The sequence below is a fragment of the Micromesistius poutassou genome (genome assembly GCF_964030765.1).
Source record: "Micromesistius poutassou genome assembly, chromosome: 10".
NCBI lineage: Eukaryota > Metazoa > Chordata > Actinopteri > Gadiformes > Gadidae > Micromesistius > Micromesistius poutassou.
This window is the reverse complement of record NC_140280.1, coordinates 10,129,350-10,148,514: the sequence shown is the minus strand read 5'-3', so window position 1 is coordinate 10,148,514 and position 19,165 is coordinate 10,129,350. Positions and strand designations below refer to the sequence as shown.

At 42.5% G+C, this 19,165-nt stretch overlaps 1 protein-coding gene across 1 annotated transcript in view; it reads right to left on the bottom strand.

Moving 5' to 3' along the window:
• The window catches only part of fstl4 (follistatin-like 4), a gene marked incomplete at both ends in the record, with an annotated part of 139,274 nt that extends 121,642 nt beyond the window's left edge, over positions 1 to 17,632 (bottom strand). Inside the window, one exon of the mRNA XM_084474204.1 lies at positions 17,569 to 17,632. Coding sequence (XP_084330330.1) covers positions 17,569 to 17,632 — 64 coding nt within the window. The remainder of the gene's footprint in view (positions 1 to 17,568) is intronic.
• Between the last annotated feature and the right edge of the window lie 1,533 nt (positions 17,633 to 19,165).

Here is a 19,165-nt window from a genome sequence, read left to right as displayed (position 1 = left end):
CCACTGAGACACATATGCATGTTTGTGTGTGTGTGTGTGTGTGTGTGTGTGTGTGTGTGTGGTGTGTGTGTGTGTGTGTGTGTGTGTGTGTGTGTGTGTGTGTGTGTGTGTGTGTGTATGTGCGTGCGTGCGTGTGTGAGCATGCAAGTGTGTGTGTGTGTGTGTGTGTGTGTGTGTGTGTGTGTGTGTGTGTGTGTGTGTGTGTGTGTGTGTGTGTGTGTTGCGTCCATGCATGTGTGCATGTCAGCCAAAGTGCCTGTGACACTGGCATTAAAATGAAGCTCCTGTGTCCATCACCATTAGGCTAGAGATCTTGCCTAATGGCTAGAGACCATGGCAGTCCAAATACTACAACACCAAGTATACAAGTCTTGGTATAAAACGCCAAATAGGCACTGTGCTATCCTTTAAAGGTCAGTAGACTAACCATACTTTACTATCTTCCCTTCTGTTGAAACGAGCCCAGAGAGGAAACCTGTGCCTGCTCTTCCTCACTCAGGCAGCCACACATATATCCCCTGTGGCACTTTAATGATTCAACACAACGTTCACAACAAATTATAATAAACAAAAATGACCGTATGATTCATTGCTCTGGAATAGACTTGGGCTGTTCTTGGGAGAGCGAAACAAAAAACGCATACTGACCGATTTACAACAATCCAAACAATTAACATATAATTAACATTGTAACATCACTTTTTGCCACTTCTAGAAATGGTGAGGGTATCTGTGTGTCCTCATGCCCAGCAATTCCCATTCATAAAATAAAATACATAGTAGGACAAGGAAAATGGAGTAATGAAACGGAAAGTAATGAAAAGGAAATCCAAACTGAAGTGGATTAGTCCATCTGTGTGGTGGGGATGGCTGGGTGTGGCACCTGATCGGCCAGCCAGCTGGTGCCCCTACCAACTCTTTAGGACCACCACTGGGTATTCACATACAATTCACCAGTCAGCCATGAAGTGACAGCCCTGACAGCCTGACATATCAAGTAATATAATCAGTGCAATAAATTACCCAATCACTACCAAATCTACATCTGAAAAGTATGCATGGATGAGGCTAAGCCTGGGAAACGTCTGAAAATATTTTAAGGGGAAGAATGATCTTGAAGAAACTTTAGCCCAAACTGAAAACGAGCCCCTGGTAATCAACAAGCCTACAAGGTGATGATTTGTTGTTGTGTGCTCATATTTGCTGTGAGATGATAAGGTTTGGATATTGAAATCATCTCTGCTAACTTAAAAGGTTGTGTTTTCTTCCATCGTTGTTGAAATGGATTGTATGTTGGAATGTAGGACTAGGTCTATCTATGGCTATAATATAGAAATGTTCAATTATAACGGTAAAAGGATAAAGGTATATTTAAATTAATTTGATAATAACCCGTGTTAGTAGTTCGTTTTTACAACAAAAAAAGAATGTCAATGAGATTAACAGCGTTTTTTTGTACCAATGTTACCCCCCAAAACACAGCCTATATTTCCTACACTGTTTGTGTGTGTGTGGCTGTATGTGTGTGCGAGTGTGTGTGCATATGTGTATATGTGTATTGTTAAAATGTTAAAAAGGTTTTAGCAGGTTTTAGCTTTCTCTCTCTCTCCCTCTCTCTCCCTCCCTCTCCATTCCTCCCTCCCTCCCTCCCTCCGAGCCTGTTGCATTATGGGTACTACATGATGAAAATGAAGCAGGTAATCATGTAAAACAACTGCCTTAGCTTTAGAGCGTTGCACTCAGCACTGTTGAATTTTCAAACACATGTAATGCTCAGTCTTAATCATTAAGTGTTGCGTGGGGTTTCAAAGGGTATTGTACCTTGAGAGGGTATGTTGATATGACTATAATAAAGTGGGCTTAATAATAATAGTAATTCTAATTATGTTCAGTTAGAAGCAGAAGAAAGACGGGGGGCCTACATGAATGAGAAGGATGAGAAAAGGTTAGATACAAACAAGGGATATAAATACAAGAGAGCAAGAAAGAAAGTCACCTCCCAATGGACCAAACACAGGGAGGGGGATAAGCAGGGATTTCAGCGGTCTCTGGGGGCAGATAGGACTGGAGCCAGAGACACAGAGAGAAACAGCTGCTGAGAGACTCACTTGCTCCCCATAGAACCCACAAAGACTTTCTGTTCATCGGACCAAATGTCACTGACCGGCTCCCACTGGTTCCTGGACGTACAGACACGTACACTCACATGCTGGTGGGCAGCAGATGGGCCAGGAAGAGAGTCAGTCTGTGTGTGTGTGTGTGTGTGTGTGTGTGTGTGTGTGTGTGTGTGTGTGTGTGTGTGTCTTTCTCTGCATGTGTGTGTCTCTGGTTGTGAGTGTGTGTGTGTGTGTGTGTGTGTGTGTGTGTGTGTGTGTGTGTGTGTTTATGTGTGTGTGTGTATCTGTGTGTCTGTCTCTGGTTGTGAGTGTGTGTGTGTGTGTGTGTGTCTGTCTGTGTTTGGGATATCTAACATGCTCCTTCAACAGCTTCCACCTCTGGGCACAGACGGCTCGAACTAAATTATCGTTAGGGTTGAGAAAGAAAAACAGAGCAGACAATTTAAAGCGAGGGAAACGTTTGAGGCATATAACAAGACACAAAGGGTTGATGGACCATCATGGCATACAATGACTTGAGATAACTGGGGGGAGGCTGCTTGAGGCTGGGGTTAGTCTGAGTTCATATAATCTAGTTTCAACCGTCTTGCCAGTAGCGAGGTGTACATAAAGACAGACAAGAGAGCAGTCTGAGAGGAGAACTGGCGCCGTGACTTGGATGTTTAGAACACTGTTTACCTTTTCATTTGGTCTCATTTGAAATAATTGTCAAATATAATTTGTTGTCATTACAGTTCAACTCCATAAGTAATAGAATATAGAGAAATGCTGAGCCCATGATTTGCAATCGAGATGAAATGTACATCCGTTGGTTGGTTTCACAGTGTTTCTCATCACAGGCCTGGTTGCAAAGCTTCATGGGTAGTGTTTGAATGAATTAATAGACAGGGTGTCAAGGGCCAGAGGCATTGTAACATGACATCATCAAATGCCTGGGATTGGTCTTTGGTTGTGCTTCAAATATTTTGAATCCAACGATGCTCCGTATGTCACTGTTTTCAAACCATTAAACAGCAACAGCTGCTGAAATAACATGTGTATTTAACTTTAACATGTTTTAGGTCACATTCAAGTTCAAGATGTTCATGAAGTATGTCATGAATGTCATCTGCCTGCAGCAAAGCTCCAGGCAGAAGAGCCTATGTGCTGTAGTGTTTTGCAACACGGCGTCCCAGTAACCATGGCAAAGAGTGCACATTCCGAGCGGAGCGCTAATCCGTGGAGCTCATGGAAATATTGGACCGTCTTAATGCAGCGCAATAGAGGTTCTCCTGACGCTGCATATTTTAAGGGTTCACAAGGTCCTAATGAGGGAGGGCTTTTTGCTGTTTCCTTCTTTCTAATTAGAGAGTGGGAGGAGGGGTCGAGAGAGAGAGAGAGAGAGAAAAAAAAAAAGGGAGAGTGGGAGTAAAAGAGAAGGAAACAGGGAGAGTGGGCGAGAGAGAGACAAGTAAAAGTGAGACACAGAGTAAAAGACAAAGAAACAGAGAGAGGGGGCGAGCGGGCATGAGCGAGAGAGAGGAAAAGAGAGCGAGACCATTGGCTCCATCAGACCTATGCCTGATAGAATGCGTGAACAGTGTGAATGCAGTGTTTATGCAGCCTGATAGCCGCCCCCTACCCGAACATAGCATTATGCTTATATCTGCTTGTTGGATCTCCACTGCTGTTGGCTAGCCAACGTCTGCTGTACACCACTAATGTAAAGCTGCTACTGCTACATTACCACTGCGCCCGAACCACAGTTCAGACAACAGCATTGCAGACCTTGGACCTCAAATGGGTCACCTGCCAAGCTCATATTTTCACATTAACAGCTGCCTGTCCAACGTGGATATAAGCCTCGGGATGATCTGTGTGTGTGTGTGTGTGTGTGTGTGTGTGTGTGTGTGTGTGTGTGTGTGTGTGTGTGTGTGTGTGTGTGTGTGTGATAGTGAAAAACAGGTCTTATGGGAAAAAGGGAACAATTCCAGTGTCTGTATGTGTGTTACACAAATGAAAAAAAAAAAAAAGAAGCTTTCTCACATGTCATATTGAGCAGACAAATCAATCATGGACCTCGATTTGCAGGTGTGTGCAGTGTGCTTGCGTGTGTGCGTGTGTGCGTGCGTGTGTGCGTGTGTCGGGTATGCATTTGTGTGTAGCAAAACACCTTGTCCATGAAGAATAAAATAAATGAATAAAATAAAATGGATTTCATGGCCTTAAAATCCATGAGCACCCCCAAGACCCCCAAAACATCCAAGGCCAGGACACCCTGCATCTTAATCCCCTCCATCAGTCTCTCTCCCCTCTGCCTATCTTGCCATCTCTCTTGCTCGCTACATTTCTGCTGACACTACAGCCCCTCGCCCTCGCTCCCAGCGGGGCTGTGGGCCATGGGGGGGGGGGGGGGGGGGGTGCTGGGGGGCGACCCCACTCCCATGGTGGTCTCAGCCCTCTGATCCAAGGACTAACATGACTAATAGGCCCCCACAGACGGAGGGAGGGCACAGAGGTGAAGATAGAGAGGAGAAAACAGGGGGGTTTGAAGGAGAGAGAGAGAGAGAGAGAGAGCGAGAGAGAGAGAGAGAGTGAGAGAGAGAGAGAGAGAGAGAGAGAGATTCTCGTTGGGAGGATCACTGATGGACACTGAGAGAGAGTCTGGTGATGGCAGTGCTTTGTAATCATACTCTGTGAATAATACAGGAACTGCTTTGGCTTTATTGTCTGAAAAACGTCTGCACATTTAGAACAATTATTGAAAACAGAGTTAAACGCTGTTTGGCAGAGACTGGCAAAAACATAGGATTTTACTCCTTTGTTCTCTAAATTACAGTCCTATTTTTGTAACAAGGAGAAAATGAAAATTATATTAGACATATTACCACGTAAAAAAAAAAGAAACGGTTTGGGGTTCAATGGCTCTTTAATGCTGGCTATAACTGGATTACCAGAACGAAAAAATGTTGATGACACCATGGCACAGATAAGCTTTCCACTATATTCAGTGGGGAGACGTGTTTAGGGGAGGGATGATGGGGATGGGAAGGAGGTTGTGTTGGGATACTAACACATTTTTTCTAAAATTATTACAAAAAAAATTGACAGCACTGAAGGAGAGAATATTTTTCATGAATAAAGAATTATCAAAACATTTACTTGAGGGTATTTCATTAATTTAGTTAATTGTCTACAATATTTTCCAATTCCATATTTAGCCAAAGGGAGTTGACAATGGCTTATATTTAATGTTTTTTCTGCCACCATAACATATCTTTAATATAGCCTCAAACAAAGACAAAATATATTGTCTGTTAATGGAATAGATGTTGTGGCTCTAGAAGCATATTATACGTACATACAGGTACATTATAATACCATCTTCACCAACCTTTCTGCACATTGTGTTTGAGAAATGTTTTCTCATAATTTCTATGTCATATGTCATATATATCCAGTTTAGTCAAACACAACAATTATAATTTACTAGTTTATTAAGAGTTAATTAAACCCAACAAATTACATAAATATTGATACCATGGTGGAGAAACAAAGACATAAAACATGTTGAGCTTTACATAAAAAATGTACACTAAAATCTATGTGTAAATCAAACCATCTAATGAAAAGAAGACATGTGAGTGGGTTCATTCTTCAGTGATTCTTAAGCACACATGGAAGAAGCCTAAAGAACAAAGAGCTTGATAGATTGCCCTGGATACCAGAGCAAGAATGCGATTCATAAACAAAATTCAAAATGAGACTCAAATGTAGACGATAAGAGAGACACAAAGAGAAAGAGTGAGAAAACTGGAATAATAATTCCAGGAAATCCTTATTTCATTCTAGCAACCTTTTCTGTACTTTTGGCCCTTGAGCAAATACACTGATCAACTTTATTGTTTCTTGTTTTGATATTTGAGAAAACCTCTCACAGTTTTAATCATTTCATTATGGTGTCCTTATATGAATTACTATTATTATTATTATTATTCATATTATTATGAATAATAATAATAATAATACAGAGAAAAGGCAGGATATTTATGAGCAAAGTTGTTTACATAAATGCATAACAAGAAAGCCACCTAGCCATGTATTTACATCTAGGATGTAAATCATCCTGCAAATCAGTTATCGTTCTCAGTGCTGTGGCTCCGGCTCCATTTTTAATCCTGTGTTACAATAAGAAACCAAAATAATTGCTGTCTTGGGATTTCAGAAAACATGCACACAAGTAAGGATGGAAAACACTGTTCCAAAATCGATCCTCTTGTGACATCACCAGTGGGCGTGGCCATGTGATTTGATGCTCAACTAGAACAATTTGGTACAATTCCACCAGGGACTTTACTCAGGTTCTGACGATAATGTTCAAGAAAACTCGGAATGTGGAATGTTGTCATTGTATGAAAGTGCCTATGACCAATTAGTTATTAATTGTAGGCAACAATCCCAAAACAAACAAAGCAAGTGGTCCAAAGGCTGGGTTTGGGACATGGCTGAGTGAGCACACATAAGAGCACGTTCATGAGACCGATGGCGACAGCAGTGTCAGCGGAGCCCTGGGTTAATGCTTCCAAAGTGCACCTTCCACCAACATACGACGTTCCCTGGATTTAAAAAACGTTATTCTCGATGAGAACACTCACACCAGTGCTGCCACACAGCGCCATCTGATGGTGCCACGCTACAGCATCTAAGCACTGCTCAAAACCTTTGTCGCTTATATAAAACAGCGTTGTCCTTTGCAGCTCGTCTGGTGTGTGAGCCACTCAACTCTCTAAGATGGGAAAGTAATATGATGGAGACGGTTAGAAATACACGGATACAATGACAATGGAGCTCCTCTAAAAGGTTCTGCATTAATTCTGCTCGGTCTAGCTCAGGCAAGACCGACAAGGATGATTGCAAGTATTATACAATTACACCTTTGTTTGTCTTATTTCATCATGAGATTCTCTGAACAGCGAGTGCAAGGGTTTCCGATTTTTGGAGCGATAGCATGGTTTAGCATTTTGTGCCCTGATCTCTCAAAGTGAATTATTGCAAAAATTTATTGTAACGACTGAAAAAGATAATCAAACACAGCATTTTTTTTAAATCGTCATATTATGTTCTCTCTTAATTACTTCATCTTGGGCGTGTTTTCTATTAATGCATTTGTAACAGTCAGCATATGCTGATTGTGATTATTATTATTATTCATTGTTGATTGATTGATGGTGATTATTATTATTCAATGTGAGGCACTAGCGGTAACTGCAGATGCACAATCACTTCAGATATGTGTAATTTTAAGGAGGAGTTAGGTCTCCTGCTCATGGATTAGTGGTTAGAATCCAACCCTATCAGCTGAGTAACTTCAGCACCTACAGTCACTTAAACCCTAAAGAAAATTTGAAGTCTAAAGAGACAAGGTAATGGCAGGATATAATGCTCTCACAGAGACACCTGAATAAACCTTCCAGGTGTGTTCCCTTTCACTGCTGTTTCACTGCTGAAATGGGGAATTCTGACTCACTAAGATAGGGCTGCTATACTTTTAAATATTGTCATTCACTGTAACGGTTCTGAGGGTATGATTTAAAAGTCTAAATGAATATGATGAAATATGTCCTTAAAATCATCAAAATATGAGGTTCAAAACGTCAGGTTTGAATGAAATACTAGTTTAGTCGCACACCATACTTTAATCCCCCGCCCCCCCAATCAAGATCAAGCAGAGCCAAAACTGTCTTGGCAGAAGAGAGAGAGAGTGAGAGAGAGAGTGACAGAGAGAGAGGGTCATGGGGGGAGTACAGTTAGCTGCACCCTTAATCTTTCTCATTTAAAGTATGAGAGAAATGACTGAACAGCACCAGAAAAGGAGGAGGACAGGAATGAAAGGAAGAGAAGGGTAAGAAGTTGAACGACTACAAGCTGGTGGGGAAGGGGGCTGAAGGGAATCAAGGGTTTTGAAGGATGACACATACACACACACACACACACACACACACACACACACACACACACACACACACACACACACACACACACGCACACAGGCAAAAGGCATGGAAGTGGTGTATAAGGAGACGGTGCGGTCCAGGCCTAAAGGAGGAGCAGGAACAGAGTCTCAATCAGTACGTTTACATGCACAGCTTAATTCGATTAAAGCCATTGTTCGACTATGCTCCTCAATTGGACAACTGCAATTGTCTGCGTATACATGGCGGTGAGTAAAACGATTCATTGGCCGAAGTGTGTCATACCCCAGTACGTTAGGTGGCGCTGTACCCATTCCAACTAGAGGTAATAGAGCCACCGGTTGACCTCTTTAGGTCACTAGCAACAAACAACAAACTCAGGCGGCATTCGAGAAAGATATTTCCAGTAGACAGCTTTCAGTTCACTTCACGTGCATATCTTTTCGTCTCTGTCGTATGCAGACTCCTCCGGCTGCTCTGCCGGCGGAGGAGTCCGCATACGACCGAGAGGTCGAAACAATGGAGCGTCGGAGAAATGATATGGACCCGAAGTGAACTGACAGCTGTCTGCTGAAACATCGCTTTCTCCTCCATGTTCGTTTCAATCTGGACTTCAGAGAGTCAAAGCCAAAGTTAATTCCCCCCAATTCCTTTTCCCCCATGGTCGAGATAAACCCCATTACGAGTCTTTACTTGTTGTGGAAGTACCAGAGAGTCGGAGAACCCGACGCAGTCTGTAAGATTCATAATATCAGAGAATACCCCCGTCAGTTCGGCCGCGGAGCAATGAATGAATAAAGATCGTAGTTATTTTACAAACTTGTTGATGAGAAACATTTAGAAAAACATGTACTTTTAATTCAGCCTTGGGTGAAATTGAAGCGTAGTGTGTACTGAATGCATGTTGATGATGATACACTCCTTAAAGGGGGTAACTACATTGGTACAACACCGGCTTCCTCCATCTTCTGCGCCAACTTTTTTAATAAATCGCCTATCCGAAGTGAGTTGACAGCTGTCTACTGAAAACATCTTTCTCCCACCGGAGCAGCCCCTCCGCCACCCGTCCGTATATGGCATTCCCCGCTGCATCGCAAGGAATGAATAAAGATCGTAAACACGTCGGGAGAAAAAAACATTTATTTTGACAGATGTGCCGAAGTTACTACATTACAACCTTGTTGATGACCCACATTTAGAAAAACATGTACTTTTAATTCAGCCTTGGGTGAAATCGAAGCGTAGTGTCTGTGTGCTTCCACCTTTAATGAATGCATGCCATGCACGCTCCCACGGCCGGGACACAGTTCTTATAGGGGGTAACTACATTCACCGGCTTCCTCCAACTTCTGCGCCACCTTTTTAAATAAATCTCAGTTTCTCGTTTTCCGACAGCGACAAAAACAACACGACTATCGTCTCCTTCTACTTCTGGCTCACGGCCCCGGGAAAATAACTTGAGCATGCGCAGAACGCAATTCAAGGCATAATCCAATTCGACTCTGTACATGCACACTAAACTCAATAACCCAATAAACCCAATTCGATTAGAGTATAGCTCGACTAAGGTGTATACATGCATCTTAGTAATCCAATCATAGTTGGACTAAGCCAATAAGTCGACTTTCTTGAGTGTCATGTAAATGCACTGAATGATTAGAAGACTGAGGTGTGGTCGTGGAGACATTTGACACTGTCACACCAGGTCATGATCAAAGTCAATTGAGGTCAATCAACCTTGGACACATGTTTTCATTTATGCATGCACAAATGCCGCGGGATAGAAAGATTGACGGAGATATGGACAGACAAATGGAAGGAAAGAGAGTGGGAAGAAAGGTAGTGTAGACCAGAGAGTACAAAGATAAGTAGAGAGAAGGAAAGGAATAGGACAACAAGGTCAACAAGGAGAGAGAACAAGAGAAAGAGATGGTGAGAGTCAACAGGGAGAGAGAATAAGAGAGAGAGACAGTGTGGATGAGTGAGAGAGAAGGAGAAGAAAATGAGTGAAAGGGGAGAGAGAGAGAGAGAGAGAGAGAGAGAGAGAGAGAGAGAGAGAGAGAGAGAGAGAGAGAGAGAGAGAGAGAGAGAGAGAGAGGACAAGGGCAGCTGGAAGTTTAAATGTAAGCCAAGCAACTGGGTAGTAGCACCAGTAGGCGGTCACTGATGTTTCCTGCTTTGTGTGTGTGTGCAAGTATATATGTGTGTGTGTGTGTGTGTGTGTGTGTGTGTGTGTGTGTGTGTGTGTGTGTGTGTGTGTGTGTGTGTGTGTGTGTGTGTGTGTGTGTGTGAGTGTGTGTGTGTGTGTGTGAGTGTGGTGAAAGTGTGAAAAGCTGAAGAGGAAATAGCAGTATGGGCAGAGTGAGGGCAAGAGAGAGAGGGCAGATGAAGAGATTGAAAAATAGATGGATGTAACCCAATGTTTGGAGGATTATAGATTTAGGGCTTTGTAGAAACAAGCATATATCCAAGGCCAGAAATATGCCTGAAGCCCAGAGAAAATAATATTTTGTGCACGTCCAAATTAGAGTGTAATGTATAGATTGGACTCAATGCAAAGGTTGCTCTATGTCTATGGAATGAAATGAAGTATAAAAGTAACCATTTGTCATCGTGCTCAGAATTCCAAAGCAAAGGTCTAAGTTTCTATGGTTAGGGATTGGAACGGCCCTCCCCTGCATTGGTCCAATGCTTCCAAGTTCCAGAACTCAGAATATCAGAACATGACCCAGCGGCCGATTTAACTATGCTTTTGCTGCTGTTCTTACCACCCACATCGACACAACACTCTTGTCATCCGGTGTAAACAACACACAGAGACTGGATTCCAGGGAGAGGACCTGCTGGATTCTGGGTCTTAAGTTTGAGCCTCCTGCCACACAGGCAGTCCTGAGACAGCCGGTTCATACCGGGGGCAAAAGCCTAAGAACACTCAGCCTCAATCAGATCACAATTCATAATAGATGGCCGTGTAAATAACTGATGAAGTAGGGCTATGGAGCAAATTACTCTGTTCTGTAGGGACACAGACAGACACACACACACACACACACACAAACACACATACGCATGCATGCACATTTGTGCAGGAACACAACGCAGAAACAAAAAGGAACAGCCATCAGTACCTGTCATGCAAGGACAAGAGATGGAAGAAGGAACTGGTGAGGCTAGTACATCAGAATGCATCATGGGATTTCAAGGTGTTGATCATCTGCCATATTGAGGAACCTCAAGAAAGTTGTAGCGCAGCACAATCCTTACAGTCCTATCAACGTTATTTGCCCATATCCTAGGCTACTGAAAACTTGTTTTTTGACGTCTTGCATGAGAAACACTGTGGCAATATCAATGACATCTCCCCATAATGACTAATCATTTTACCATTAATTACTGAACAATGACTGACAAAACAATAGTACTCCCAGGCAAAGAAAGATGAAAGCCCATGCATTTGCAGTTTTATGATTGTTACAAACTAGGTGGGGACATTGTTTTTAACACTGGGAAAAGTTTCCGCTTATCGACAAATTATTTTGCCAAAGACAACGTAATGAAAATCTTTGAGATTGCCACTTAAGTATGCCAGTGATTGAAGTGAATTTTAAATTGATTTATATAGAGCTGTATATAGACCCATTTTATATATGTACATGTGATGTATATTTTAATATTGCTTAATGTTGATTACAATATATTAAATATACTGAAGAACTATCTACAATGCAATCCTTTTCATGTCAAGTATACCGTAAATAGCAAAAGGTCTAATGATTGTGAATGATGGTGAAGAAAAAATGATGTCCTTCCTGCATTACCCAGTGAACTCGAAACATGTGGATTTCTTGGTTTATGGGCACTATTCATGTCATGACTCGCCAACGGCCCAATCCCAGTACAGGCGTACATCGTGAGATGTGGTGTGTTGAACAAAATACCCAACATAGACAATGGCATTAATTGAACTGGGGTCTAAGCAAACCGGATAACTCCTTTTAGATACTCACATTCTTCATTGAATATTCCAATGCTCCTATGCTTATAAAATGGAGGCGATCATTGTGGTGTGACGTCGGGACTTATAACACCTAGGGAGGTAGTCATGTAATATTTACGTCCCACCATCTTGCTGGGCCATGTGGTATGGCTTTTCCTTAGAGGCGGTGGCATTAAAATGTCATAGGCTGCCCTAATCCTAGTCAATATTTTAAAAGCAAAAGAAAGGACATGGAAAGAACTGATTCAAAAGCTTTTTCTCTCATTGTCTGTCATCATAAGAAAGACACAGGAGGACAGAAAGTTGCAAAATGCAACCGAGAACAGTACAAAAATGTTATATATACACATACATTTATATGCTATCTATATTTTTGTGTGTGTGTATATATATATATACACAGCATATCTTTTTTTAAGGGGTTCTGGGTTGCATTTTGCAACTTTCAAAGCAACAAAAAAAGCTTTTCACTCTGGTACAACGAGTACCTGAGACAACACACTCTCCTTGTTAAGGCTAGTTTGCCCTACATGCAAATACATGATATGTACTAAATGTTGGAAAATAATGTCAACATCCACACATAGAATACCTAGAACAATATTCATATTCAGCAGTGCAAACATACCCTGCAGGTATCCCCTGAGTCTACTGCTGTCAGTGACCTAATTGCTCCAACTGCATGAGATCACTGTGTCATAAGAAGGCTTCCGAGTCCATTTCGATCACCTATTTGTATCATCAAGGCCGCACCGTTCCCTGAGTGGCTCGGTGCTCGGTGACTGATTGGGAAGAGGCATGTCAGGGTGCCGCGACCAGCGCTCCGTTCTCGGTGTCCGCTGGGCGGAACACGACATCTCGAAGAGAGAGCGGAGCACATTGTGCTCAGTGACAGATCTCTCTGCCAACTTGGCACAGCTGTTATCCAAGTCGCTTCTTCTCAGCGGTCAGGGAGACACTCTTCTCAATAATTGTTTGCTAGCAGAAAGGAGAAAAATGTGTGTGTGTGTGTGTGTGTGTGTGTTCATTTGGGTGTTTGGGGGGAAGGCAGGTGTTAATGGCATTCACTAGCTTATTTCTCAATGCAAAACAATAGGAAGATCGCTACGAACTTCAAACTGACAAACATGCTGCTATTTGTTCCCCTCAGTGTCTCTCCGAAAATGGTTCCTTATTTGTACTGTGCACAGTCGAACGACAACAACAACACAACGACGGAACGAACAAAGACGCATAGCAATATATGCACACACATACACATGCACACACGCACACGCACGCACACACACACACACACACACACACACACACACACACACACACACATACACACACACACACACAGACATCCATTAGTCTGTGCAGGGAGGAGTGTGGTGGCTGCTGAGGGACTGTCCTGGGTCCTCTTGATATTATGAGTAGAGGGGGCAACGTTAAGCTCGCCCCCTCCCCCTGCCACCACACACACACACACACACACACACATACACAGATGCGGGAGCACTAAAAGCAGACCGTGAACCCTGTTGATCTTCAATAATTCAACAGAAACCCGGGTTAGAAGGAGTGCAGCGACGCATCATTTATAGAGTGTGTCCGTGGGAGACATCATGAAGCTTGCATGAGGTCCAGAGCCTCTCCGTTAAGACATCCACCACAGGCAGAACACGGGCTCCCATGTCTCCGGATGCTGGGCGATGCTGGCAGGGTGGGGTCTCTGTCAGCCACTTGTTGCAATCCCCTCAAATGGTTTGGTCCCCAATTGACAACTGCTACTGCTACTGCTTATACTGCTACTGTTACTGATACTATTTATATTCATGGCATTAAGCAGACGCTTTTGTCCAAAGCGACTTACACCCATTCATACACACATCCACACACTGACGGCGGTGTCAACCACACATGGTGAAAGCCAGCTCGTCGCGAGCAATAAGGGTTAGGTATCTTGCTCAGGGACACCTCAACACTCAGTTAGGAGGAGCCGGTGATCGAACTAGCCACCTTCCTCTACTTCCTGAGATACTGCCGCTGCTGCTGCTACCACTGCTACTACTACTTATACTACTGCTACTACTACTGCTTCTACTACTAATACTAATACTACTCCTGCTACTTCTGTCCAAACTGCTGCTACTACTGCTACTACTACTGATACTAATACTGCTACTACTACTAATACTACTGCTGCTGCTACTATTCCTCTGAGCGGCAACTGTAATTTGAAGATGTCAGTAGATACTAGTTCCAGGGCTCTCAGCACAGAGTGTTATAGTGGAGACTGGTTTGGGCAGAGCTTCAATGTGAAGCCGGCCACACACCAGATAAACTGGGAGTACTGGAGTACTGGAGTAAAGAACAGAAAAAAGTCAAATCAGAGGTTTTACCCAGAGTTTAATTTAGATTGACCTCCTGATGATTTGCATGAAACAGTTGGCCGAGATTTGCATTTTTATAGAGTTCATATGGCCTTCCTTCTCTCCCAAGTCCCTCTTGAAGGACAAGACGAGAGATAGAGCTATTAATTAATGAACACAACGAAAATAATCTCCTCGTGACTTCTTTGGGTTATACATCATAGTCGTTAATTTAATTATGAGCAACAGGCCTTCCTACACTGTGGAGCCACGCGCTTCTAAGATGTGGATGATTTATGAGGGATTAACCCTGCAGATGAGAAGAGCAAATGTGTCCGATAAAAAATGTAGGTTAAAGGGGGAGCCTTCTTACTAAAGATAAGTAGGATATGTGGGTTAAAGGGGGAGCCTTCATACTACAGATAAGTAGGATATGTATATAGTAGGATGTTTAAAATGCTTTTAAACATCCTAGGGCAGTGTTTGATCAGTGCAAAATGCGGGTTGTGTTTTAGATATTTGACCATTTTCCAAAGTTGTCATTGTGCTGGCTGTTCTCTGTAAATAGCTGAAATTTAGTGAGTTCCTGTTAATGATACAATACCTCTAATATGAAACTAACTCCCTTTATCCCTCCCTCTCCTGTGACAGCCAGCTGCCAACTTCATAAATAACAATTCACACAAAAGAGCTTCCAATGCTGACACATTCCACTTCATATTGTCACGCCTGGAATCAACCTGCCATCGGCGGCCTGCCTCTGTCAGCCAATCAGCGAACCCAAGCCAGTGATATCAATTTCTTCAATGACTTGATTCATACAATTATATTAATACTGCTTTGAAATAACTTTTGTTTGAACATAAAATGTGTTTACTTCAATGAAAATGGTAACTTTTGCTAATGGTTTTTACTTTAGAAATGCAGCACTTCAGTATACGTCATTGGGATTCTGGGAAAATCCTGCTGCCGACTGGAGGCTTTTCTGACCTAAAGAGCCAAGTGAATATGGTCTGTCTGTGCCATGCTAAGTATTAGCCTGCATAGCCACCTGGTTGGGGGAGGAACTTGAACCATCAACCTCCTGGTTGTAAAACAACATTGTTTCCATTGAAACTCCATGTAATGGACCCCTTAGGAATAACAGCAGGATACAGCACACACACACACACACACACACACACACACACACACACACACACACACACACACACACACACACACACACACGTAACAATCAAGGAAGAACCTCCTTCTGGAACATCTCTGTGGTGTTTGGAGAAGAGACCTTTCCTCTCTCGATATGCCATATGCAGTGATAGATCCCAACCACCCACACACACACACACACACACACACACACACATACACACACACACACAAAGTAGTGTAATTTACATTTAAATTTGATTACACTATAACATACATCCACGGCTCCTCATCCATATTAATCAAGTTCTATCTACCCAAATATTATCCCTCTAACCCAATCCCTAACCCAAACATACGTTGGCCACATCGCTCACACGATTATGACTCCTTACATTATGTGTACACTTCATTGCCCTCAAAACGCACTCTGACACTAAGACTGCCCTCTCCTACTTTAAGATAAATATAGCACATGCAGCCTTAAACACCTTTCCAAAACATAATTGGGTGACTCCCAGCCCTTTTTTCACTCATAATGGCAAATTTAAAGATCATTAGTAACAGTATACGCTTGACTTGTGTTATTTATTACACTCTTCTGTTTTCTATTAAAATCACTGCCTGCACCATGATTGATGCCTGATGCACATGTCAGTTCAGGCCCTGTGTGAATGTGTGTGTGTGTGTGTGTGTGTGTGTGTGTGTGTGTGTATTTATTGCAGATATTCACCAGCCAAGGATCCCACTGGTTGATGAAATTGCTTTCACAGTGGCTAGCTAGCCCAAGGTTGTTATTTTAATAAGAATATTTTTTAGTTGTCTTACTACTGAAAAACCTCTGAATCTAGATGGGTCCTTCATGTCACGCACGCTAGGTGATGATCTGTCAACTCAAACATGCTCACATAGACAGCACCATAGCCCCTTTTACAGTCTACAAACAATGCACTCAGCGAGGCAGAGTGCAATTCTATGTCAATGCATACAAGGGCCCAACCACCAAAGATCTTGAATTCAACCTCAACTAACCCTACTTTTATGATTAGGACTTTCAGATCCGTGTGCAGTGAATAGGACTGAGGAAGTCGCCCAATATTCCATAAACAGATGTATTCACGTGTCGGGTGGAGGAACTTAGCGTGTACACCAGAAAGACATTACCAGCATACCAGTCACTAACTCTATCGTATCCCATTAACAAAGTAAACATGTCATACCAACAAAAGCCTGCAGGACAATGATGAATTTGAGGGCATGATTTTCTTTGTAATCTACCAGTGTATAATAACATAGTTTTACAGTTTATAAAGAGTTTGTTGTTGAACATTATCCATCCTACTTGAACCACAATCAACTTGTATATATATTTTGTTGTGGGGGTTGGGTAGGGGAAAAAAACACAAGATAACTTAAAGGTCCCATGACATGCCACCAGGTGTGAGTGTGATTAGCCGTTACAAGCCGTTTTGAAAATCAACCTCTTAAGACATCACAAGTGGGCGTGTCCACCTAGATGTGTGCTGGATAGATCAGTCTACCAGCCTACTAAGTGGACTGTAGCAAACGTTGCTCATCTATCCGTCACACATCTAGGTGGACACGCCCACTTGTGATGTCATAAGAGACAGATTTTTGTTATATATCTTAAAAATAAATCACCAAAATGTTACCCAAGTTGTTGGTGTTGGCCTTCACTCAGCCATGCAATGACTGATGGAACTGAATGTTATCACCGTCCTGACTGGTCCCTAGGGAGACACCTTCAACCCCCCCCCCCCACCCCCAGCGATCCTGAGAACCATCTGAAACCATCCTTTTTATCTTATATATATGTCCGCTTGGGATGGTGAAACAATGGGGAGCAGGTATTGGCAGGGGGAAGACAGTGTGTTACTTTAAAAGAAACGCCATGTCCCCGCACTGTAATTATGACTCAGTCACCTGATGATGGAGAGCGGCTTCACGTCCAGATTGCTCTTCTTTTAAAGACCTACCATTGGGCTTCTTAAAGCTGTGCAGACTGTCCTTCAACCGTGGTCCTGCTTCAAGTGTGGACATGCTTACTTGGTAATGGACGGGTTTAGTTAGTCACTTTAGCTCACTTTAGTCATCCCGCTGCAGTCTGTGCAGAAAAGAACAAACTGTTGACACAGACAACGCAGTCTGTACTATTTCTACTATCTGGGTCGAAAGTATTGAACCAACTGGTTGTTCAGCAAATAATGTCATTTTTTTCTTCTGCTACTTGCATCAAGAGAAATTGGCAACTTCTGAACGGTTCTGTTAGATGTAAGGACAACCATTCTGTCAGGGACACAATGGTAGCTCTGCATTTGTCAACAAAACTGCTTGGAGTTTTAACCAAGCAGTGCTGGCCTTGTGAATATCCCATTATTGTGTGGTAGTCACAGCGAGTAATTGGGACCTTGTATGGCTGGGAGTCTACTTTTCCAGAAAAATATCTAGCCAATATCAAATATCTTACAAGCTGGACATCATCTTAAAACACTTTATGAAGGTCAGACCACAATACATAGTCTGTGAGAGTCTGTGTCAACAACTAGATACTCTAATTTAAAAACCTTACATACAGTATTGATTTTGAACCAGACCATTCTCAATCTTAATAAAGGGTAAACCTTGTTCAAATAGAATTATATTGCTCTATGTTTCCAAGGAAAAATCAATATTGGCATTACTCTGACATTATCAAGATAAGATTAACTTAGCGCAAAAATCCAGAACATAAAACACAACTGGCACCAACTGATCAGTCTCAGTGATAGGTCTGAAAAGTGTACGCTTCATTCTGTTTTTATCAAGTATGGCCAACTCTAACTGATGACGTTTACTGGGGACTTAGTAGTTAGATACTGTAATCCTGGATACTGAAGGCAGACCCTAAAAGGCTTGATATAGCTTATGCTAAGAAAAAATGGGGGATATTTTGTGACCAGAGGAAGTCAGGTCCTAAGTTGGATTTCTCATCACGTGCTCCTCGACAGGGCAGTGTCCCCCCTCTGGATGGACCAGGACCAGACGGACCAGGAGCTGCTTAGCTTCCAGAGAAAGCATCCCTGGAAGGATGGATCCCCCACTCCTACCTCCCCCCACACCCTCTGGGGGAGGTAGGTTCAGGGGGGTGTCATCAATATATGGCCTGTAAAGCCCTTTGAGAGTGTACCTGCGATTAAGGGCTATAAAAATCCAATTTAATTTAATTTAATTGAAGCCAGTTTTGCAAAGCAGGACACAATGGTTCTGGCTACCTGTACCACTGGTCTTATTAGTATTAGCACAGAAAATACTACTAGATAATACTAGTAGTTACCTCTGCCAAGGAACTTATGTTTTTATATGATGATTCTGATGTCTCAAAAGGTTCAGCATAGATTTGCCCTACATTTGGTCGGTAGGTTGTGTATGGGATAAGAAACAAGTGGTTATCCTTTCATGCTGATCAGCCCGAAGCAGGCATGGCATTGACCACAACAAGGTGCATAACTTCCCATAGATTCACGGAACACCACCAACTATTTTCTATGAAGGGTTCAAGAGGATGTTGGATGACCAGCCGGCCCCTTTCTTATT